This window comes from Chiloscyllium plagiosum, unplaced genomic scaffold (assembly GCF_037043375.1).
Source record: "Chiloscyllium plagiosum isolate Xiang-an unplaced genomic scaffold, Cpla_swu_hap1 HiC_scaffold_30, whole genome shotgun sequence".
Taxonomy (NCBI): Eukaryota; Metazoa; Chordata; class Chondrichthyes; order Orectolobiformes; family Hemiscylliidae; genus Chiloscyllium; species Chiloscyllium plagiosum.
Genome location: NW_028270168.1, coordinates 57,131,637 through 57,151,791, shown reverse-complemented (window position 1 = coordinate 57,151,791; position 20,155 = coordinate 57,131,637). Strand labels below are relative to the sequence as shown.

General features: G+C 46.3%; 1 protein-coding gene across 1 annotated transcript in view; it reads left to right on the top strand.

The window, feature by feature from the left end:
- LOC148142208 (putative G protein-coupled receptor 139) overlaps nucleotides 1-19,663 on the top strand; it is a 53,835-nt gene extending 34,172 nt beyond the window's left edge. Inside the window, exon 2 of the mRNA XM_087977033.1 lies at nucleotides 18,756-19,663. Coding sequence (XP_087833159.1) covers nucleotides 18,756-19,663 — 908 coding nt within the window. The remainder of the gene's footprint in view (nucleotides 1-18,755) is intronic.
- The last annotated feature ends 492 nt before the right edge of the window (nucleotides 19,664-20,155 follow it).

Here is a 20,155-nt window from a genome sequence, read left to right as displayed (position 1 = left end):
TTCTGGACTAGATGGGACCTCTACAAACAGGATGGTCTACACCTGAACCAGAGGGGTACCAATATCCTGGGGGGATGAAACTAATGCAGCAGAGGGCTGGGAACCTAAATTGTAGTTCCAGTGTCCAGGTGGTTGAGGGTATTTAGGTCTGAAATAAGGTTTCAAGGTCAAACGTGGTTTGAATTGTGTCTACTTCAACACCAGGAGCATCTGGAATAAGGTGGGTGAACTTGCAGCATGGGTTGGTACCTGGGATGTCGATGTTGTGGTCATTACAGAGACATGGATAGAGCAGCGACAGGAATGGTTTTTGCAGGTTCCGGGGTTTAGATGTTTCAATAAGAACGGAGAAGATGGTAAAAGAGAGGGAGGTGTGGCATTGTTAGTCAAGGACAGTATTACAGTGACAGACAGGGGATGTTTGAGGACTCGTCTACTGAGGTAGTATGGGCTGAGGTTAGAAACAGGAGAGGAGAGGTCACCCTGTTGGGAGTTTTCTATAGACCTCTGAATACTTCCTGAAATTTCGAGGAGAAGATAGCAAAGATAACTCTGGATGGGAGCGAGAGTAACAGGGGAGTTGTTATGGGGCATTTTAACTTTCCAAATATTGAGTGGAAATACTATAGTTTGAGTATGTTAGATGGGTCAATTTTTATTCAATGTGTGCAGGAAAGTTTCCTGACAGAGTATGTAGACAAAATGGGGTGAGGCCACATTGGATTTGTTATTGTGTAATGAATGTGGTCAAGTGTTAGACTTCGAGGTAGTGAGCACTTTGGTGATAGTGACCACCATTTGGTTATGTTTACTTTAGTGATGGAAATGGATAGTGATATACCGCAGGGCAAGAGTTATTGCTGGGGGAAAGGCAATTATGATGCGATTAGACAAGACTTAGGATGCATAGGATGGGCAAGGAAACTGCAGGGGATGGACACAATAGAAATGTGGAACTTATTCAAGGAAGAGCTACTGCGTGTCCTTGACAAGTATGTACCTGTCAGGCAGGGAGGAAGTGGTCAAACACGGGAGCTGTCGTTTAGAAAAGAAGTTGAATCTCTTGCCAAGAGGAAGAAGAAGGCTGACATCAGGATGAGACGTGAAGGCTCAGTTAGGGCGCTTGAGAGGTACAAGCTAGTCAGGAAAGACCGAAAGAGAGAGCTAAGAAGAGCCAGGAGGGGACATGAAAAGTTATTGGCAGATACAATCAAGGAAAACCCTAAAGCTTTCTCTGGGTATATCAGGAATAAAAGAATGACTAGAGTAAGATTAGGGCCAGCCAAGGATAGTGGTGGGAAGTTGTGCGTGAAGTCTAAGGAGATAGGGGAAGCACGAAATGAATATTTTTTGTCAGTATTCGCACTGGAAAAAGACAATGTTATCAAGGAGAATACTGGGATGCTGGCTACAAGACCAGACAGGATTGAGATTCACAAGGAGGAGGTGTTAGCAATTCTGGAAAGTGTAAAAATAGATAAGTCCCCTGGGCCAGATGGGATTTATCCTAGGATTCTCTGGGAAGCCAAGGAGAGATTGCAGAGCCTTTGGCTTTGATCTTTATACCATCATTGTCTACAGGAATAGTGCCAGAAGACTGGAGAATAGCAAATGTTGTCCCTTTGTTCAAGAACGAGAGTAAAGACAACCCTGGAAATTATAGAGCAGTGAGCCTGAGTTCAGTTGTGGGTAAAGTGTTGAAAAGGTTATAAAAGATAGAATTTATAATCTTCTAGAGAGGAATAAGTTGATTAGGGATGGTCAACATGGTTTTGTGAAGGATAGGTTGTGCCTCACAAACCTTATTGAGTTATTTGAGAAGGTGACCAAACAGGTAGATGAGGGTAGATGTGGTGTATATGGATTCCAGTAAGGTGTTTGATTAGGTTTGATTCCCTACAGTATGGAAACAGGCCCTTTAGTTCAACAAGTCCTCCAAAGATAACCCACCCAGACCCATTCCCCTACATTTACCCCTGCACCTAACACTATGGACAATTTAGCATGGCCGATTCACCTGACCTGCACATCTTTGGACTGTGAGAGGAAACTGGAGCACCCAGAGGAAACCCACACAGACACGGGGAGAACGTGCAAACTCCACACAGACAGTTGCTTGAGGCAGGAATTGAACCCGGGTCCCTGGCGCTGTGAGGCAGCAGTGATAACCGCTGTGCCATTGTGCTGCCCACATGGTGTTGATAAAGTTGATTGAGGGTGATTTAATGGGTTGGATCAGAAACTGTCTAGCTGAAAGAAGAGTGAGGATGGTCATTGATGGGAAGTGTTTATCCTGGAACTCAGTTATTGGTGTTATACTGCAAAGATCTGTTTTGGGTCCACTGCTGTTTGTCATTTTTATAAATGACCCGCTCGATGAAAGTGTAGAGGCATAGATTAGTAAATTTGTGGATGGCACTAAGGTCGGTGGAGTTGTGGGTAGTGCTGAAGGATGTTGCAGGTTACAGAGAGACATAGATAAGCTACAAAACTGGGCTGAGAGGTGGAAAGTAGAGTTTAATGTGGAAATGTGTGATGTGATTCACTTTGGAAGGAGGAACAGGAATGCTGAGTCCTGGGCTAATGGGAAGATTCTTGGTAGTGTTGATGAGCAGAGAGATATCAGAGTCCATGTATATGTATCCCTGAAAGTTGCCACCCAGATTGATTGGATTGTGAAGAAGGCATACAGTGTTTTAGCCTTTATTAATAGAGGGATTGAGTCTCAGATACATGAGGTCATGCTACAGTTGTGGCTACACTTGGAGTTCTGGTTACTGCATTATAGGAAGATGTGGAAGCTTTGGAAAGGGTTCAGAGGAAATTTACTGGGCTGTTGCCTGGTATGGAAGGAATGTCTTATGAGGAAAGGCTGAGGGACTTGAGGGTGTTTTCATTAGAGAGAAGAAGGTTGAGAGATGACTTAATTAAGACATATAAGATAATCAGAGGATTAGATAGGGTGGACAGTGAGAGTCTTTTTCCTCGGATGGTGATGGCTAGCACAAGGGGACATAGCTTTAAATTGAGGGATAATAGATATAGGACAGATGTCAGAGGTAGTTTCTTTACTCAGAGTAGTAGGGGTGTGGGACACACTGCCTGCAACAGTAGTAGACTCGCCAACTTTAGAGGTATTTAAATGGTCATTGGATAGACATATGGATGATAATGGACTGGTGTAGGTTTAATAGGGTTCAGATTGGTTCCACAGGTTGGTGCAACATCGAGGGCCGAAGGGCCTGTACGGAGCTGTAATGTTCTTTCTTCTATGTTCTATGTTCATTTGTTTCCTCAATTTCTCAACTGAGATGAAAAAGACTTCTACATTTATCTCATCAAATTTCGACAATGCTTGGATATAGTTAATTGAGTTGAATTGAATTTTTTGTCACGTGTACTGAGGCACAGTGAAAAGCTTTGTCTTGTGAGCAATACACGCAGCTCACAGAGTTAAGTAGCAGAGATAGTAAATAATAGGTAAACAGCGGCAAAAACAAAAACACAGGTACAGGTGAATGTTAAGAGTTTGTGAGTCCATTCAGTATTCTAACAATAGTAGGGTAGAAACTGTTACAAAACCGACTGGTGCGTGTGTTCAGGCTTCTGTACCTTCTCCCCGATCGTATGAGGAAAGGCTGAGGCACTTGGGGTTGTTTTCATTGGAGAAAAGAAGGTTTAGGGGTGACTTGATAGAGGTGTACAAGATGATTAGGGGTTTAGATAAGGTCGACAGTGAGAATCTTTTTCCAAGTATGGAGTCAGCTATTACAAGGGGGCATAGCTTTAAATTAAGGTGGGGGTAGGTATAGGACAGATGTTAGGGGTAGGTTCTTTACTCAGCGAGTCGTGAGTTCATGGAATGCCCTGCCAGTAGCAGTGGTGGACTCTCCCTCATTATGGGCATTTAAGCGGGCATTGGATAGGCATATGGAGGATAGTGGGCTAGTGTAGGTTAGGTGGGCTTGGATCGGCGCAACATCGAGGGCCGAAGGGCCTGTACTGCGCTGTATTCTTCTATGTTCTATGTTCTATTTCCAAAGGTTCCAGTGGTGTTTCCAGTAAATTTAAATGCCAAGCTATTGCTGTAATTAACTCTCCTTTTGTCACAGACATAGAGAATCCTAACCCCATCTTGTCTGGCAATTCCAACAGCTTTGCCTTGCTTACCTTTTGTAAACCCCCCAAAGTCATTTCTTTCTCACCCAGAAATCTCTGAGAGACTGAAAGTGCCATTACTGCACCAAGCACAGTCTCAACCAAACGAATCCAGCACCCAGTGCAGAAGACACGAAAACCTAACACTCACCGTCTGAGAGTCCAGCAGCTCTAAATGCAAACTGGAATTATGGAATCAATCCCGACTAGAGCCCCCAGGGTGTTATGGACCAGGCCAGACCCCCTGCTCATTGGGGAAACTGAGCAAAGGCTACGGCAATGGATGAATGGGCACCGCACAAAAATCAACAGACAGGAGGGTTCCCTCCCAGTTGGGGAACACTTCAGCAGTCCAGGACATTCGACCTCGGACCTTCGGGTGACCATCCTCCAAGGCGGACTTCGGGACAGGCAGCAGCAAAACGTGGCCGAGCAGAGGCTGATAGTTAAGTTCGGTACCCAGAGGGAGGGCCTCAGCCGGGACTTTGGGTTCATGTCACATTACAGGTGATCACCATTGCACTATACACACACACAGATACTCTTAAACACACACACTCACACACACACAGGCACTCTTATACACACAGACACACGGACACACATACACACAGATGCTACAAGTTGGTGAAGCATTGACTGGTGAGGATTACAGCGGGGCAGTGTGAGGTGTTACACTTGGATGGGAAGAGCATTGAAAGTCAATATAAAATACGTGGTGCAATTATAAAGGGGGTGCAGGGACAGAGCATCCTGGGAGATGATCGAGACAATTTGTACTGTGTCCACCCTCCTGCCCACCGAGACTGTGGAGATTCCATTTGTACTGGCTCAACACAATAGGGAGATGGCACCGGGACCATGGATTCTCAGATGTGCCAGGTAGAAACGGAACTAACGGTTGGTTTAAAGTGAGAATTGCCCTTCACTGAATATTGCTCCTTAATGAGTTGGTGCCAGGGTCCTCTCCACTTGGCGGAGGGAGTGGGGTGAGGGAACCGATGTTGGGCACCCCATAACCCAGCCTGGCCCTTTCTGTCCTGTAACAGGCTGTTTCTGCTGGAAAGAGAGAAAAGGAGGGACTGTGTATTGGTGGGAGTGGGAGGCCCTGCTGTTAGTGCTGGTGAAGTGGTGAGGTGCCTAGAGTGAGTCGTTGCACAGTGTTGAATTCATGCAATGTCATTAGTGCTCGTGTATAGTGGAGACAAGGGGGAGAGAGAGAGAGAGAGAGAGAGAGAGAGAGAGTGTGTGATGGACGGGGAGGGCTGCATACAGCAGTGAGAGTGGTGGAGCATGAGTCTTGTTCAGGGGAAGGTAATATAACAGATCTGCAGTGAGGGAGCGGAGAAAATACAGTGATGCTGATCCTGGCAGAGCGGGGAAGGTTATTGTTCCTTGTCTTGTATTGCTGGACATTCCTTCAGACCGCAGATGCTGCACTGAGCTGGGTGGTGAGCCCAGACCATGCTTGGTCAGTTTGGTAATGTGGCCTCCTCTGGAAAGAGAATAGTCCCCCTCTGTACTCACCCATTCACCAGGACCTCCGTGCCTCTGTCAATAAATCATGGTGAAATATCCCTTTATCTGCCATGCTCAGAGTAAACCATGCAGGGCTGCTTCACAATGAGAAAGCTCAACCATGTGCCATTGGCCTTTTTAAGGTGACATAAGTGGTAGAGATTATGGAATATCCGGGGGCATCCAGCAGGGGCATCCATGGTGGGTGGGGAGAATTGGGCTGGCATTGACTAAGAGCCAGGATGGGTGGGGTATGTAGCTAATGAGGCAAGTTGGATGAGAGAGCACCAGAAAACTAGCTTGGCCTCGTGCAGACTAATCCTCTGTCACACGAAATGAAAATGACACTGAGACAAAGTATTGTTCGATTCAGTCCAATGAGTCAAAGATTGTGCTGATCCCACTCCCAGTACAAAGGTGCAGAAGCAATAATCATCCAAAACTTTCCATCATCTGAACTCACACCAAAATCTCATTCACCCATCATTCCTAGAAACACTTGTGTGTGTTGTGAGATCCTATTGAAATGTCCTTATTTCAGCATTCAGAAACCCATGGGCACATCGTTCCCTGACATTGTCTCTCAATCTCCCCCTTTTTGTCTGTTTCCCAAACCCCTCCTAATTGTTGGTATTTAAACTGATTCCCCCAACATCTCTCCCTGGCAATGATTTTCAATCTACAGCACCCCTTTTCATGGCACAAGGCAGACATGGAGCTGTAGATGGATGGGAACCACAGGTCCTTTCACTTCCTATATGGGCTGCAAGTTTCCCCAAGCTGGGTCTCTAGGCTTGGAGGATAACTGCTCCAGATTTCCAGTTCAATTCACTGGTGTTCACTGCCCAGCTTCCCATTCTGGACAGATATCTAGTCCAGGTTTTAGATCAATGTAACTGTTGTCGGCACACCTCCCCGTCCTCGACAGATGACTCGTCCCAGTGTGAGATTGCTGCATTAGCCTGGTTCGTCCAACTCCCCATGCTGGACAAATATCTCATCCGGTTTTTCAGATCAATACACTGGTGAGGCCTGCACAATGTTCCACAGATTGCTGGTTGTATTGAACAGTACACTAACCTGGCCTACACAGTGCTCCCATGTGGGACACATATCTGCATCTGGGTTTATCTTGTTTGGGCTAATCTTGTGAAGTTGATGGTGAATGTGGTATAACTTAAAAATGTGCTGCTGGAAAAGCACAGCAGGTCAGGCAGCATCAAAGGAACAGGAGAATCGACGTTTTGGGCATAAGCCCTTCTTCAGGAATGTGATATAACTAACCATTTCAGCTGATCTGGCAATGCCTTGATTTTAAGTTCTCATTTTTGTGATGGGACCCTCCATCTCACCCCATTAATATTGGGTGTGTCCATGCACAGTATATCATGTTGGGGAATATCCAATATCCTGACAGCAGCCACAGCCTTTTCATTCAGAAGCAGTCAGCCAGTTCCATTGTCTGAGGACCTCCATGAAGAAAGAAATTATGGCAACTTGAATAAAGACCAACCCCTTGATATACGATTCGAAACACACTTGCCCTCACCAGCACGTCAAAATATCCTGTTTGTATCGAGGATGCTGGAGACACTGGGAACATCAGGGAGCAGACCATCAGGGAGATGGAGCAGTATTTCTGATGTCTGAACAGTTCAAGTGAACACTCCAAAACACAGTGCACCACTACATCATAGAGGCATAGAGATGTACAGCACAGAAACAGACCCTTCGGTCCAACCCGTCCATGCCGACCAGATATCCCAACCCAATTAGTCCCACCTGCCAGCACCCGGACCATATCCCTCCAAACCTTCCTATTCATATACCCAACCAAATGCCTCTTAAATGTTGTAGTTGTACCGGCCTCCACCACATCCTCTGGCAGCTCATTCCATACACGTACCACCCTCTGTGTGAAAAAGTTGCCCCTGAGGTCTCTTTTATATCTTTCCCCTCTCACCCTAAACCTATGCCCCTCTAGTTCTGGACTTCCCGACCCTAGGGAAAAGACTTTGCCTATTTATCCTATCCATGCTGCTCATAATTTTGTAAACCTCGAAAAGGTCACCCCTCAGCCTCCGACGCTCTAGGGAAAACAGCCAGGCAACTTTTTCAATGGACAATAGACAATAGGTGCAGGAGTAGGCCATTCTGCCCTTCGAGCATGCACCACCATTCATTATGATCATGGCTGATCATCCTCAATCAGTATCCTGTTCCTGCCTTATCCCCATAACCCTTGATTCCACTATCCTTGAGAGCTCTATCCAACTCTTTCATAAATGAATCCAGAGACTGGGCCTCCACTGCCTTCTGGGACAGAGCATTCCACACAACCACCTCTCTGTGGTGAAGAAGTTTCTCCTCATCTCTGTCCTAAATGGCCTACCCCTTATTTTTAAGCTGTGTCCTCTGGTTCGGCACTCACCCATCAGCGGAAACATGTTTCCTGCCTCCAGAGTGTCCAATCCTTTAATAATCTTATATGTCTCAATCAGAACCCCTCTCAGTCTTCTAAACTCAAGGGTATACAAGCCCAGTCGTTCCAATCTTTCAACGTAAGATAGTCTTGCCATTCCAGGAATTGACCTCGTGAACCTACGCTGCGCTCCCTCAATAGCCAGAATGTCTTTCCTCAAATTTGGAGATCAGAAATGCACACAGTCCTCCAGTTGTGGTCTCACCAGGGTTCTGTACAGCTGCAGAAGCACCTCTTTACTTCTATACTCAATCCCTCTTGTTATGAAGGCCAGCATGCTATTAGCTTTCTTCACTACCTGCTGAGCCTGCATGCTTACCTTCATTGACTGGTGTACAAGAACACCCAGATCTCTTTGTACTGCCCCTTTACATAAATTGATTCCATTTAGGTAGTAATCTGCCTTCCTGTTCTTGCCACCAAAGTGGATAACCATACATTTATCCACATTAAACTGCATCTGCCATGCATCTGACCACTCACCTAACCTGTCCAGGTCACCCTGTAATCTCCTAACATCCTCCTCACATTTCACCCTGCCACCCAGCTTAGTATCATCAGCAAATTTGCTAATGTTATTACTAATACTATCTTCTTTATTATTAACATAAATTGTAAAGAGCTGTGGTCCCAGCACTGATCCCTGCGGTACCCCACTGGTCACCGCCTGCCATTGCGAAAGGGAGCCATTTATCACTACTCTTTGTTTCCTATCACTGGATTAGTGGTGCTGGAAGAGCACAGCAGTTCAGGCTGCATCCAAGGAGCTTCGAAATCGATGTTTCAGGCAAAAGCCCTTCATCAGGAATAAAGGCAGAGAGCCTGAAGCGTGGAGGGATAAGCTAGAGGAGGGTGGGGGTGGGGAGAAAGTAGCATAGAGTACAATGGGTGAGTGGCGGATGGGATGAAGGTGATAGGTCAGGGAGGAGAGGGTGGAGTGGATAGGTGGAAAAGGAGATAGGCAGGTAGGACAAGTCCGGACAAGTCATGGGGACAGTGTTGAGCTGGAAGTTTGGAACTAGGGTGAGGAAGGGGAAGGGGAAATGAGGAAACTGTTGAAGTCCACATTGATGCCCTGGGGTTGAAGTGTTCCGAGGCGGAAGATGAGGCGTTCTTCCTCCAGGCGTCTGGTGGTGAAGGTGCGGCGGTGAAGGAGGCCCAGGACCTCCATGTCCTCGGTAGAGTGGGAGGGGGAGCTGAAATGTTGGTCCACGGAGCGGTTTGGTTGATTGGTGTGGGTGTCCCAGACATGTTCACTAAAGTGCTCTGGTAGGAAGTGCCCAGTCTCCCCAATGTAGAGGAGACCGCATCGGGAGCAACGGATACAATAAATGATATTAGTGGATGTGCAGGTAAAACTTTGATGGATGTGGAAGGTTCCTTTAGGGCCTTGGATAGAGGTGAGGGAGGAAGTGTGGGCGCAGGTTTTACAGTTCCTGCGGTGGCAGGGGAAAGTGCCAGGCTGGGAGGGTGGGTTTTAGGGGCGTGTGGACCTGACCAGTTAGTCACGGAGGGAACGGTCTTTGCGGAAGGTGGAGAGGGGTGGGAGGGAAATATATCCCTGGTGGTGGGGTCCGTTTGGAGGTGGCGGAAATGTCGGCGGATGATTTGGTTTATGCGAAGGTTGGTAGGGTGGAAGGTGAGCACCGGGGGCGTTCTGTCCTTGTTACAGTTGGAGGGGTTGGGTCTGAGGGCGGAGGTGCGGGATGTGGACGAGATGCGTTGGAGGGCATCTTTAACCACGTGGGAAGGGAAATTGCGGTCTCTAAAGAAAGAGGCCATCTGGTGTGTTCTATGGTGGAACTGGTCCTCCTGGGAGCAGATACGGCGGAGGCGGAGGAATTGGGAATACGGGATGGCATTTTTGCAGGAGGTAGGGTGGGAAGAGGTGTAATCCAGGTAGCTGTGGGAGTTGGTGGGTTTATAAAAAATGTCAGTGTCAAGTCGGCCGTCACTGATGGAGATGGAGAGGTCCAGGAAGGGGAGGGAGGTGTCAGAGATGGTCCAGGTAAATTTAAGGTCAGGGTGAAATGTGTTGGTGAAGTTAATGAATTGCTCAACCTCCTCGCGGGAGCACGAGATGGCGCCAATGCAGTCATCAATGTAGCGGAGGAAGAGGTGGGGAGTGGTGCCGGTGTAATTACGGAAGATCAACTGTTCTACGTAGCCAACAAAGAGACAGGCATAGCTGGGACCCATTCGTGTGCCCATGGCTACCCCTTTGGTCTGGAGGAACTGGGAGGATTCAAAGGAGAAATTGTTAAGGGTGAGGACCAGTTCGGCCAAACGAATGAGAGTGTCGGTGGAAAGGTACTGTTGGGGACGTCTGGAGAGGAAAAAACGGAGGGCTTGGAGGCCCTGGTCATGGCAGATGGAGGTGTAGAGGGATTGGATATCCATGGTGAAGATGAGGCGTTGGGGCCCCGGGAAACAGAAGGTTTGGAGGAGGTGGAGGGCGTGGGTGGTTTTCAAATGTATGTGGGGAGTTCCTGGACTAGGGGGGATAGGACAGTGTCCAGGTAGGTAGAGATGAGTTCAGTGGGGCAGGAGCATGCTGAGACAATGGGTCAGCCAGGGTGGTCAGCCTTGTGGATCTTGGGAAGGAGGTAGAACCGGGCAGTGCGGGGTTCCCGGACTATGAGGTTGGAAGCTGTGGGTGGGGGATCTCCTGAGGTGATGAGGTTCTGTATGGTCTGGGAGATGATGGTTTGGTGATGGGGGGTGGGGTCATGGTCGAGGGGGCAGTAGGAAGAGGTGTCCTCGAGTTGGCGTTTTCCTTCAGCGATGTAGAGGTCAGTGCGCCAGACTACCACTGCGCCCCCTTTGTCCGCTGGCTTGATGGTGAGGTCAGGATTGGAGCAGAGGGATTGGAGGGCTGCGCGTTGTGAGGGTGAGAGGTTGGAGTGGGGGAGGGGGGTCGACAGGTTGAGGCGGTTAATGTCCCAGCGGCAGTTGGAAATGAAGAGGTCGAGGGCAGGTAATAGGCCAGCGCGGGGTGTCCAGGTGGATGTAGTGTGTTGGAGGTGGGCGAAGGGGTCCTCGGAAGGTGGGCGGGAATCCTGATTGTGAAAGTAAGCTGGGAGGCGGAGGCGACGGAAGAATTGTTCGATGTCACGGCATGTATTAGATTCATTGATGCGTGGACGGAGGGGGACGAAGGTGAGTCCTTTGCTGAGGACTGATCATTCATCCTCAGTGAGGGGGAGGTCTGGAGGGATGGTGAAAACCCGGCAGGGCTGGGAGCTGGGATCTGGTGTGGGTGTGGAGCTGGGAGTGGGGTCGGAGCCAGTACCTGGAGTGGGCTCAGTGTCCATGCTATACATCTCTATGACGCTATGACTATGAGACTGTTCAGCCTCTCCCTGTAGCTCAAATCCTCCAACCCCTGCAACATCCTTGTAAATCTTTTCTGAACCCTTTCAAGTTTCACAACATCTTTCCAAAAGGAAGGAGACCAGAATTGCACGCAATATTTCAACAGTGGCCTAACCAATGTCCTGTACAGCCGCAACATGACCTCCCAACTCCTGTACACAATACTCTGACCAATAAAGGAAAGCATACCAAATGCATTCTTCATTATGGAAAAAATGAGGACTGCAGATGCTGGAGACCAGAGCTGAAAAATGTGGTGCTGAAAAAACACAGCAGGCCAGGCAGCATCCGAGGAGCAGGAGAATCGAATTTTCGGGCATAAGCCCTTCTTCAGGAATGAGGCTGGTGTGCTAAGCGGGCTGAGATAAAAGGTAGGGGGGAGGGAATTTGGGGGAGGTGCGTTGGGAATACGATAGGTGGAAGGAGGTGAGGGTGAGTGTGATAGGCCGGAGAGGGGATGCAGGCGGAGAGGTCAGGAAGAAGATTGCAGGTCAAGAAGGCGGTGCTGAGTCCGAGGGTTGGGACTGAGATACGGTGGGGGGAGGGGAAATGAGGAAGCTGGAGAAATCTACATTCATCCCATGTGGTTGGAGGGTTCCTAGGTGGAAGATGAGGCGCTCTTCCCCCAGGTGTCGTGTGGCCAGGGTCTGGCGATGGAGGAGGCCAAGGACCTGCATGTCCTTGTCGGAGTGGGAGGGGGAGTTAAAGTGTTCAGCCACAGGGCGGTTGGGTTGATTGGTGCGGGTGTCCCAGAGGTGTTCCCTGAAACGTTCCGCAAGTAGGTGGCCTGTCTCCCCAATGTAGAGGAGGCCACATCGGGTGCAGCGGATGCAGTAAATGATGTGTGTGGAGGTACAGGTGAATTTGTGATGGATATGGAAGGATCCCTTGGGGCCTTGGAGAGAAGAAAGTGGGGAGGTGTGGGCACATGTTTTACATTTCTTGCGGGGTTGCCAGGAAGGTGCCAGGAGTGGAGGCGGGGTTGATGGGGGTGTGGATCTGACGAGGGAATCGCAGAGGGAGTAGTCTCTCCGGAACGCTGATAGGGGAGGGGAGGGAAATATACCCCTGGTGGTGGGGTCTGTTTGGAGGTGGTGGAAATGATGACGGATGATACGATGTATATGGAGGTTGGTGGGGTGGTAGGTGATAACCTGTGGGGTTCTGTCCTGGAGGCGGTTGGAGGGGTGGGGCTCAAGGGCGGAGGAGCGGGAAGTGGAGGAGATGCGGTAGAGGGCATCGTCGACCACGTCGGGGGGGAAATTGTGGTCTTTGAAGAAGGAGGCCATCTGGGTTGTACGGTATTGGAACTGGTCCTCCTGGGAGCAGATGCTCCGGAGACGAAGGAATTGGGAATATGGGATGGCGTTTTTACAGGGGATAGGGTGGGAGGAGGTATAATCTAGGTAGCTGTGGGAGTCGGTCGGTTTATAGTAAATGTCCGTGTTGAGTCGGTCGCCGAGATAGAAAAGGAGAGGTCTAGGAAGGAGAGGGAGGAGTCTGAGATGGTCCAGGTAAATTTGAGGTCGGGGTGGAAGGTGTTAGTAAAGTGGATGAAGTGTTCATCTGGAATATTCCCTGGAATATCCTCCCTCAGCACAGCTGTAATGCTATCCCTTATCAAAAACGCCACTCCCCCTCCCCTCTTGCCTCCCTTTCTATCCTTCCTGTAGCATTTGTTTCCTGGAACATGAAGCTGCCAGTCCTGCCCATCCCTGAGCCATGTTTCTGTAATTGCTATGATATCCCAGTCCCATGTTTCTAACCATGTCCTGAGTTCATCTGCCTTCCCTGTTAGGCTCAGGCAGTATCCAAGGAGCAGGAGAATTGACGTTTCGGGCATAAGCCCTTCCGAAATGTCGATTCTCCTGCTCCTTGGATGCTGCCTGACCTGCTGCGCTTTTCCAGCAACACATTTTCAGCTCTGATCTCCAGCATCTGCAGTCCTCACTTTCTCCTTCCCTAGTAGGCCCCTTGCATTGAAATAAATGCAGTTTAATTTATTAGTCCTACCTTGTCCCTGCCTGCCCTGACTGTTTGACTCACTTTTGATCTCAACTGTACCAGTCTCAGATTGATCTCTTTCCCTGGGTCCCACCCCCCACCTTACTAGTTTAAATCCTCCCGAGCAGCTCCAACAAATTTCCCTGCCAGTATATTAGTCCCCTTCCAATTTAGGTGTAATCTGTCTTTCTTGTACAGGTCACTTCTACCCCAAAAGAGATTCCAATTATCCAAAAATGTGAATCCTTCTCCCACACACCAACTCCTCAGCCATGCATCCATCTGCTCTATCCTCCTATTCCTGCTTGTAGCACCGGGAGTAATCCAGATATTACTACCCTTGAGGACCTCCTTTTTAAATTTCTGCCTAACTCTCTGTAATCTCCCTTCAGAATCTCAACCTTTTCCCTTCCTATGTCATTGGTTCCAATGTGGACAATGACCTCCTGCTGGTCCCTCTCCCCCGTGAGAACATTCTGCACCCTCTCTGAGACATCCTTGATCCTGGCACCAGGGAAACGACACACCATTCTGCTTTTTCTCTGCCGGCCACAGAAACGTCTGTCTGTATCTCGGACTACAGAATCCCCTAACACAATTGGTCTCTTGGAAGCTGACGTGCACCTCGTTGCATTAGAGCCAGTCTCAATACCAGAAACTTGGCTGTTTGTGATATGTTCCCCTGAGAATCCATCACCCCCTACATTTTCCAAAACAGCATACCTGTTTGAAATGGGTATATCCACAAAAGACTCCTGCACTAGCTGCCTACTTCTCTTACCCTTCCTGGAGTTAACCCATCTATGTGACTGTATCTTAGACTTTTCCCACTTCCTAAAGCTGCCATCCATCACATTTGCTGTTGCAAATTCCTCATCGTTTTATCAGTCTCTCCAACCGATCCACTCGATTTGATAAGATTCGCATCCAACAGCATTTATGGCAGATATAATCCGCAGTAACCATTAAACTCTCTTTAAACTCCCACATCTGACAAGAAGTACATATCACTCTATGAAAGGCCATTTTTGCTCCTTCACAATCTACAGACCCAGAAAATAACACCGTCTTATTCCTTTAAAAACACTGCACCAGGTTAAATTAATAGTTATGGCTTGTATTTTAAGTTTAATCAATAGACTTATCTCCAAAAACTTATAATCAAGAAATAACCCACTGTACTCACTACTGCAGCCTTTCTCTTGGACAGACTTAAAACAACGATGAACTTATCTGATTCTGTGCTGTGAACTTCACCCAAACAGGTTCCTCCAAGATTAGTTGTGAAATTCACTGTTTGTTAATTTTTCCCAGATGCACTCCAATGTCCAGCGATACATGAATTCAAAACCAGCAAAGGCAGTAACTGTGCAGGTCCTCTCTCTCTCTCCTGTACTGTCCATGTGCTTCCTTTGTCTGCTCTATGTCTGTGCTTCCTTTGTCATGTCACCTCTCTCCGCTTCTGTGATACACAGCCTTTTATTCTTCCTGAACAATGCAGATTCACACTTACCAACTTATATTGTCCATTGCTTATCCATTTACAGTTTCTCTGCCTCCTCTTGATAACTTTCTTCCTTCCCTTCTTAGCGTCCTTGACAAATTTATTTGGAATACATGTGTTCCATTTGTCTAAACTATTGATATTGGTTTCTAATAGCTGAGGACCAAGCACTGGTTGCTGAGTCACTGTTGATGTTAGTTTCTATTAAACTGATGAAGATTAATTTATCCCAGTGGACAATATCTTCAATATGAGGATGAGTTTCCTTCCTCCAGGATTGCGTGTTGGGCTCTCCATTAGATATTGTTAGGAACAGGTACAGCTGTGACAAGTCGTTTAGTGAGAATACTTTCCTCTTGTTGGTTCACTCATCACATGCCACATTCTGGTTGCGGTGTAGTTTCGGCCTCATTCTGCTCAGTCAGTGGTGGGGTCTGAGGAGACTCTGTTGCTGATGAACATTGAAGTACCACACCCAGAGTACGTTCTGTCTCCTTGTCACCCTCAACACTTCCTCCGATTTGCTGTCACTATCGAGGAGAACTGATTTACCCAGGGATATACCCAGGGATAGTGATGGGGCTTCATGAACCATTACCCATCAGGCCTGATTCTGAGAGTATGACAATGTCAGATTGTTTCTTCACCAGTCAAAATGAGCAATAAAGGTGAAAATGGAGCAGGGAATAATGGCATCAAAAGCTGAATGAAAGGCACTCTCTGAATGTTCACTGTTTTATCACCAAATATTGTGAAATTCACTGCATCCATCGAGGTAATTGGAAATGATTTAATGACATTAGAGAGACTCCATGACAGGATGAACGATATTGAGAATGGAATGTCCAGAACATTTTATCGCTGATGGGGTTATATAAAAATGAAAAGGACGTGATGAATTTTCAAATAAGGGATGACATGTGTTTGATCATAAATGAGGATCTTACATCAAATGATAAAGGTTTTGGCTTAATCTTATTGATCTTTTGTGTGCAGTGCCAGTTAATACAAGTTTGGGGAGAGGCTTCCACCACGAGGCTGAGTGGATCTCTTCAAACTTGATGGACTGAAGGGTCTTTGTGATGTGGAATTTATAACAATAGCACATTCTACAACTGACATTCCCCTGCACATTATATACCTGACATTCTGCTCTTATGGAATTTTGGATGTAGGTTTGCTCATTGAGTTGAAAGGTTCATTTTCAGATGTTTCGTCACCATACTAGGTAATATCTTCAGTGAGCCTCCGGATGAAGCACTGGTGGTATGGCCCACTTTCCATTTATGTGTTTAGGTTTCCTTGGGTTGGTGATGTCATTTCATGTGGTGATGTAATTTTCTGTGGCAATATAATTTTGCTAGTTATCTATATAGAGGGTTTATCAGCTGCTGTTTTAGTGAGTTGGTGGGTTTGTGGGCTACCATGATGCCAAAGGGTCTGAGCAGTCTGGCAGTCATTTCCAAGATGTCTTTGATGTAGGGGAGAGTGGTTCGGGTTTCTGGACATATTTTGTCTGATTGTTGGGATTTGTTGCTGAGAAATCTGCGGACTGTGTTCATTGGGTAGCCGTTCATTTTGTATACACGGTATAGGTGATTTTTCTCTGCTCTGCGTAGTTCCTCTGTGCTGCAGTGTGTGTTGGCTCATTGAAATAATGTTCAAATAGAGATTTGTTTGTGGATGTTGGGATGATTGCTTCTATGGTTCAGTATTTGATCTGTTTGTGTTGTTTTCCTGTAGACACTGGTTTGAAGTTCCCCATTGGCTGTTCGTTCTACTGTGACATCTAGGAATAGCAGTTGGCTGTTGGTTTCCTCCTCTTTAGTGGATTTTATGGCAGTAAGGGTATTATTGATGGTCTTGAAGGGTTCCTCTAATTTGTTCCATTTTGCGATGAAGTAGCGGACCCAAAGTTTGGGTGGGATGGTTGGCAGAGCTGTTTGTTCGAGTCTCTGCATTACTGCTTCTAATGTAATCAGTGTTTCCTTGGCCAGGTTAACGTTGATGCATGTGACAGAGCTGTTATATCAAAAAAGACCATTATTTCATCCTCTTCTATTTTGGTGTCTTTGATGATCTTCAGGAATTCTTGGGTGGATTGGATGGAGTGGTGTGAGTTTTCTAGTAAGTGTTTTAGTCTTTGGTGTAACTCCTTGGTCAATCCGTAAGTTAGTGTTGCATGTAGCTATGGATCTGAGGGGTCTCCTGGTTTGTGAATTTTGGGTAATCTGTAAAAGCATGGTGTGTTAGATATGTCTGGTTTCATTTTTTGGAAGTTGGTCTTATTTATTTCTCCAGATTTCTGAAGATTTTTGAGTAGGGCTGTGATGCGGTTCTCTCGTTGTGGGGTCAGGTCTATTGCCAATTGTTGGTAAGTGTTGGTATCTGCAAGTAGTGTGCTCACTTTCTCCATGTAGTCTCTTTGATTTAAAATGAATGTCAAGCATTCTTTGTCTGCAGGTAGGATAACAATGTTTTTTTTTAAACTTTCTAGCATGTTCCTTTCTTGCGTATTGAGTGTGTTTCCTTCCTTTTTCCTGCTTCATGTTGGTGCGACTGTCTGTCTGATGGTTTGCTAGGTTTCCTCTGTGAATTGGTTGTCTTTCAGGGTTGTCTGAGGAGAAAGTGAGGTCTGCAGATGCTGGAGATCAGAGCTGAAAATGTGTTGCTGGAAAAGTGCAGCAGGTCAGGCAGCAACCAGGGAGCAGGAGAATCGACGTTTCGGGCATAAGCCCTTCTTCAGGAATCTTATAGGGTTGTCTCTAATGCTGCTAAAAAATCTTTCTTGTCTGAATCCTGGAAGTTGTAATTTACTCCTCTTACTAAGATGTCCTTCTCAGTGTCTGTTAAGAGTCGGTCAGATAAGTTTTTTATCTATGTTCTGTGTTGGCTGGGTTGTTATTTTATTGTGGATGTGTGTTTGGGGGCGAGAGTCTTTCTTGTGTTTTACCTCATTTTAAAAGAATACTTCACAACTTTATGATTGTCATTTAAGCTCCAATTATTTCAAAATATCTCTGAATACAGTGACACATTTGATAATCTCAATGGATCTTCAGTCAAAATGGTCATTTTGAATATATGGTCTCTCCAGGGGGGGCCCCTTGGTTCAAGATCGGTCAAAAGAATCACTCGGAGTGCAATCTGTTTAAAACAAGGTTACCAGTTTAAAAAATTATGGCAGCCTGGCACAGATTTGTCTAGCAACACGGAGAGTAAAAACTTCTGTGTTCCGTGGAGAAATGGCACAACTACATTAAAAAATTACACATTATTTATATGGTTTTTTTAAGAGACAGCGCAGCCTTAATCACAAGAAAAGATCAATCAAATGTAATGTGGTAACATGATTGACAACAGGCTAATCCAATGATATTCCCTGGGAAAGGGGACTTAATTATGTAAATCGTCATGTCATGGTAGCAGTTCAAGGTTAGTTCAAATGGTCAATTAATGAGTCAGTATTCATTTTATGAAAATTCCATTGTTTGCCTTATCTCGAAATAGAACCAACTCAGTAAAGTATTAGTTCAAATTCACAGTGTCTAAGAAAATTCTAAAGCCATTTTGTTATGTTATTTTAAATTGAAAAGCCATTTTAATCAAAAAAAATTCACTTGTTGCTTCTGATAACAACTTAAATTCAAATTTTAGATTCTTAACTTTGTCTCCAGGCTCATGTGTATTTATTTTTGTTTTCCTCCCTCACAGTTAACGTAGTGACGATCTACGTCCTGCTTTATAAAGATTGTGGATTGTCTCCATGTGTCAGACATTACCTGGGGGCCATGGCAGCAGCGGATCTCCTGGTCATTATCCTCGACCTGATACTGAGACACATTCCCATTATGTACCAGGAAGAGTTTTATTTCCTGACTTGGGTCCGCATTTGTAATATCCACGCCGCCCTGCTTTATGCAGTCACTGACTGCTCTGTCTGGTTCACCGTCACTTTCACCTTTGATCGGTTTGTGGCCATTTGTTGCCAGAAACTGAAAAGTAAATATTGCAGTGAGAAAACGGCGGCTGTGGTTCTGGGAGCAGTGACTGTGCTGAGCTGTTTGAAGAACATTTTCTGGTATTTTATGCTCACAGGTCAGTATTTGCTGGAGAACACTCCCTGGTTTTGTGATTTTGCATACGGTGTTCTTGACTCTCTTTTCTGGGTCACAATCGAGTTCCTCCATTACATTCTAAACCCTGTTCTTCCATTTCTGCTGATTCTGCTGCTCAACACTTTCACCGTCAGGCACATTTTAGTGACCAGCAGAGCCCGCAGGAGACTCCGCGCTCACACCAATGGAGACGCTCAGTCTGACACAGAAATGAGAAACCGAAAAAAATCCATCATTTTACTGTTTATGATCTCGTCCAATTTCATCCTGTTATGGTCAACGCTAACAGTGTTTACTCTATGGTACCGGATAGACTGGATTGTGTATTCCCCTGTACATCTACATCTCTTTGTGCAGGAATTGGGCTTCATGCTGCAGCTCCTCAGTTGCTGCACAAACACCGCGATTTATGCTGTGACCCAGACTAAGTTCAGGCAGCAGCTGAAGAATGTGCTGAAATATCCCTTTACCCAAATTCATCAGTCAATCAAACTCATTCATTAATCAATCTTTCCAAAATTTTCACATTTCAGTTCTCAGTTTCAGCAATGAAGCAGCCTGTCGCTATGGTAACAGACTGAGGGTTGTGCTGGTTTTAACTCAGGAGCCAGTAAGCAAAGGCACCATTCCAACGACGGAATCTATAACTTCAATTTGGAAAAAAAAATGTTCATTAAAAAGTGTCAAGGAGCAGAGCAATATATAGTTTTGTTTATTATTGTGTCGAAGAGGCTGAGCTGGAGAGAGACAGATTCAGCCCAAAGTCCGGGTCCTCAGAGCTTTCAATGATGTAGCCACTGCGAAGACATGGATAGAGCAGGGACAGGAATGGTTGTTGCAGGTTCCGGGATTTAGTTATTTCAGTAAGAACAGAGAAGATGGTAAAACAGGCATTGTTAGTCAAGGACAGTATTACGTTAGCAGAAAGGACGTTTGAGGACTCGTCTGCTGAGGTAGTATGGGCTGTGGTTAGGAACAGGAAAGGAGAGGTCACCT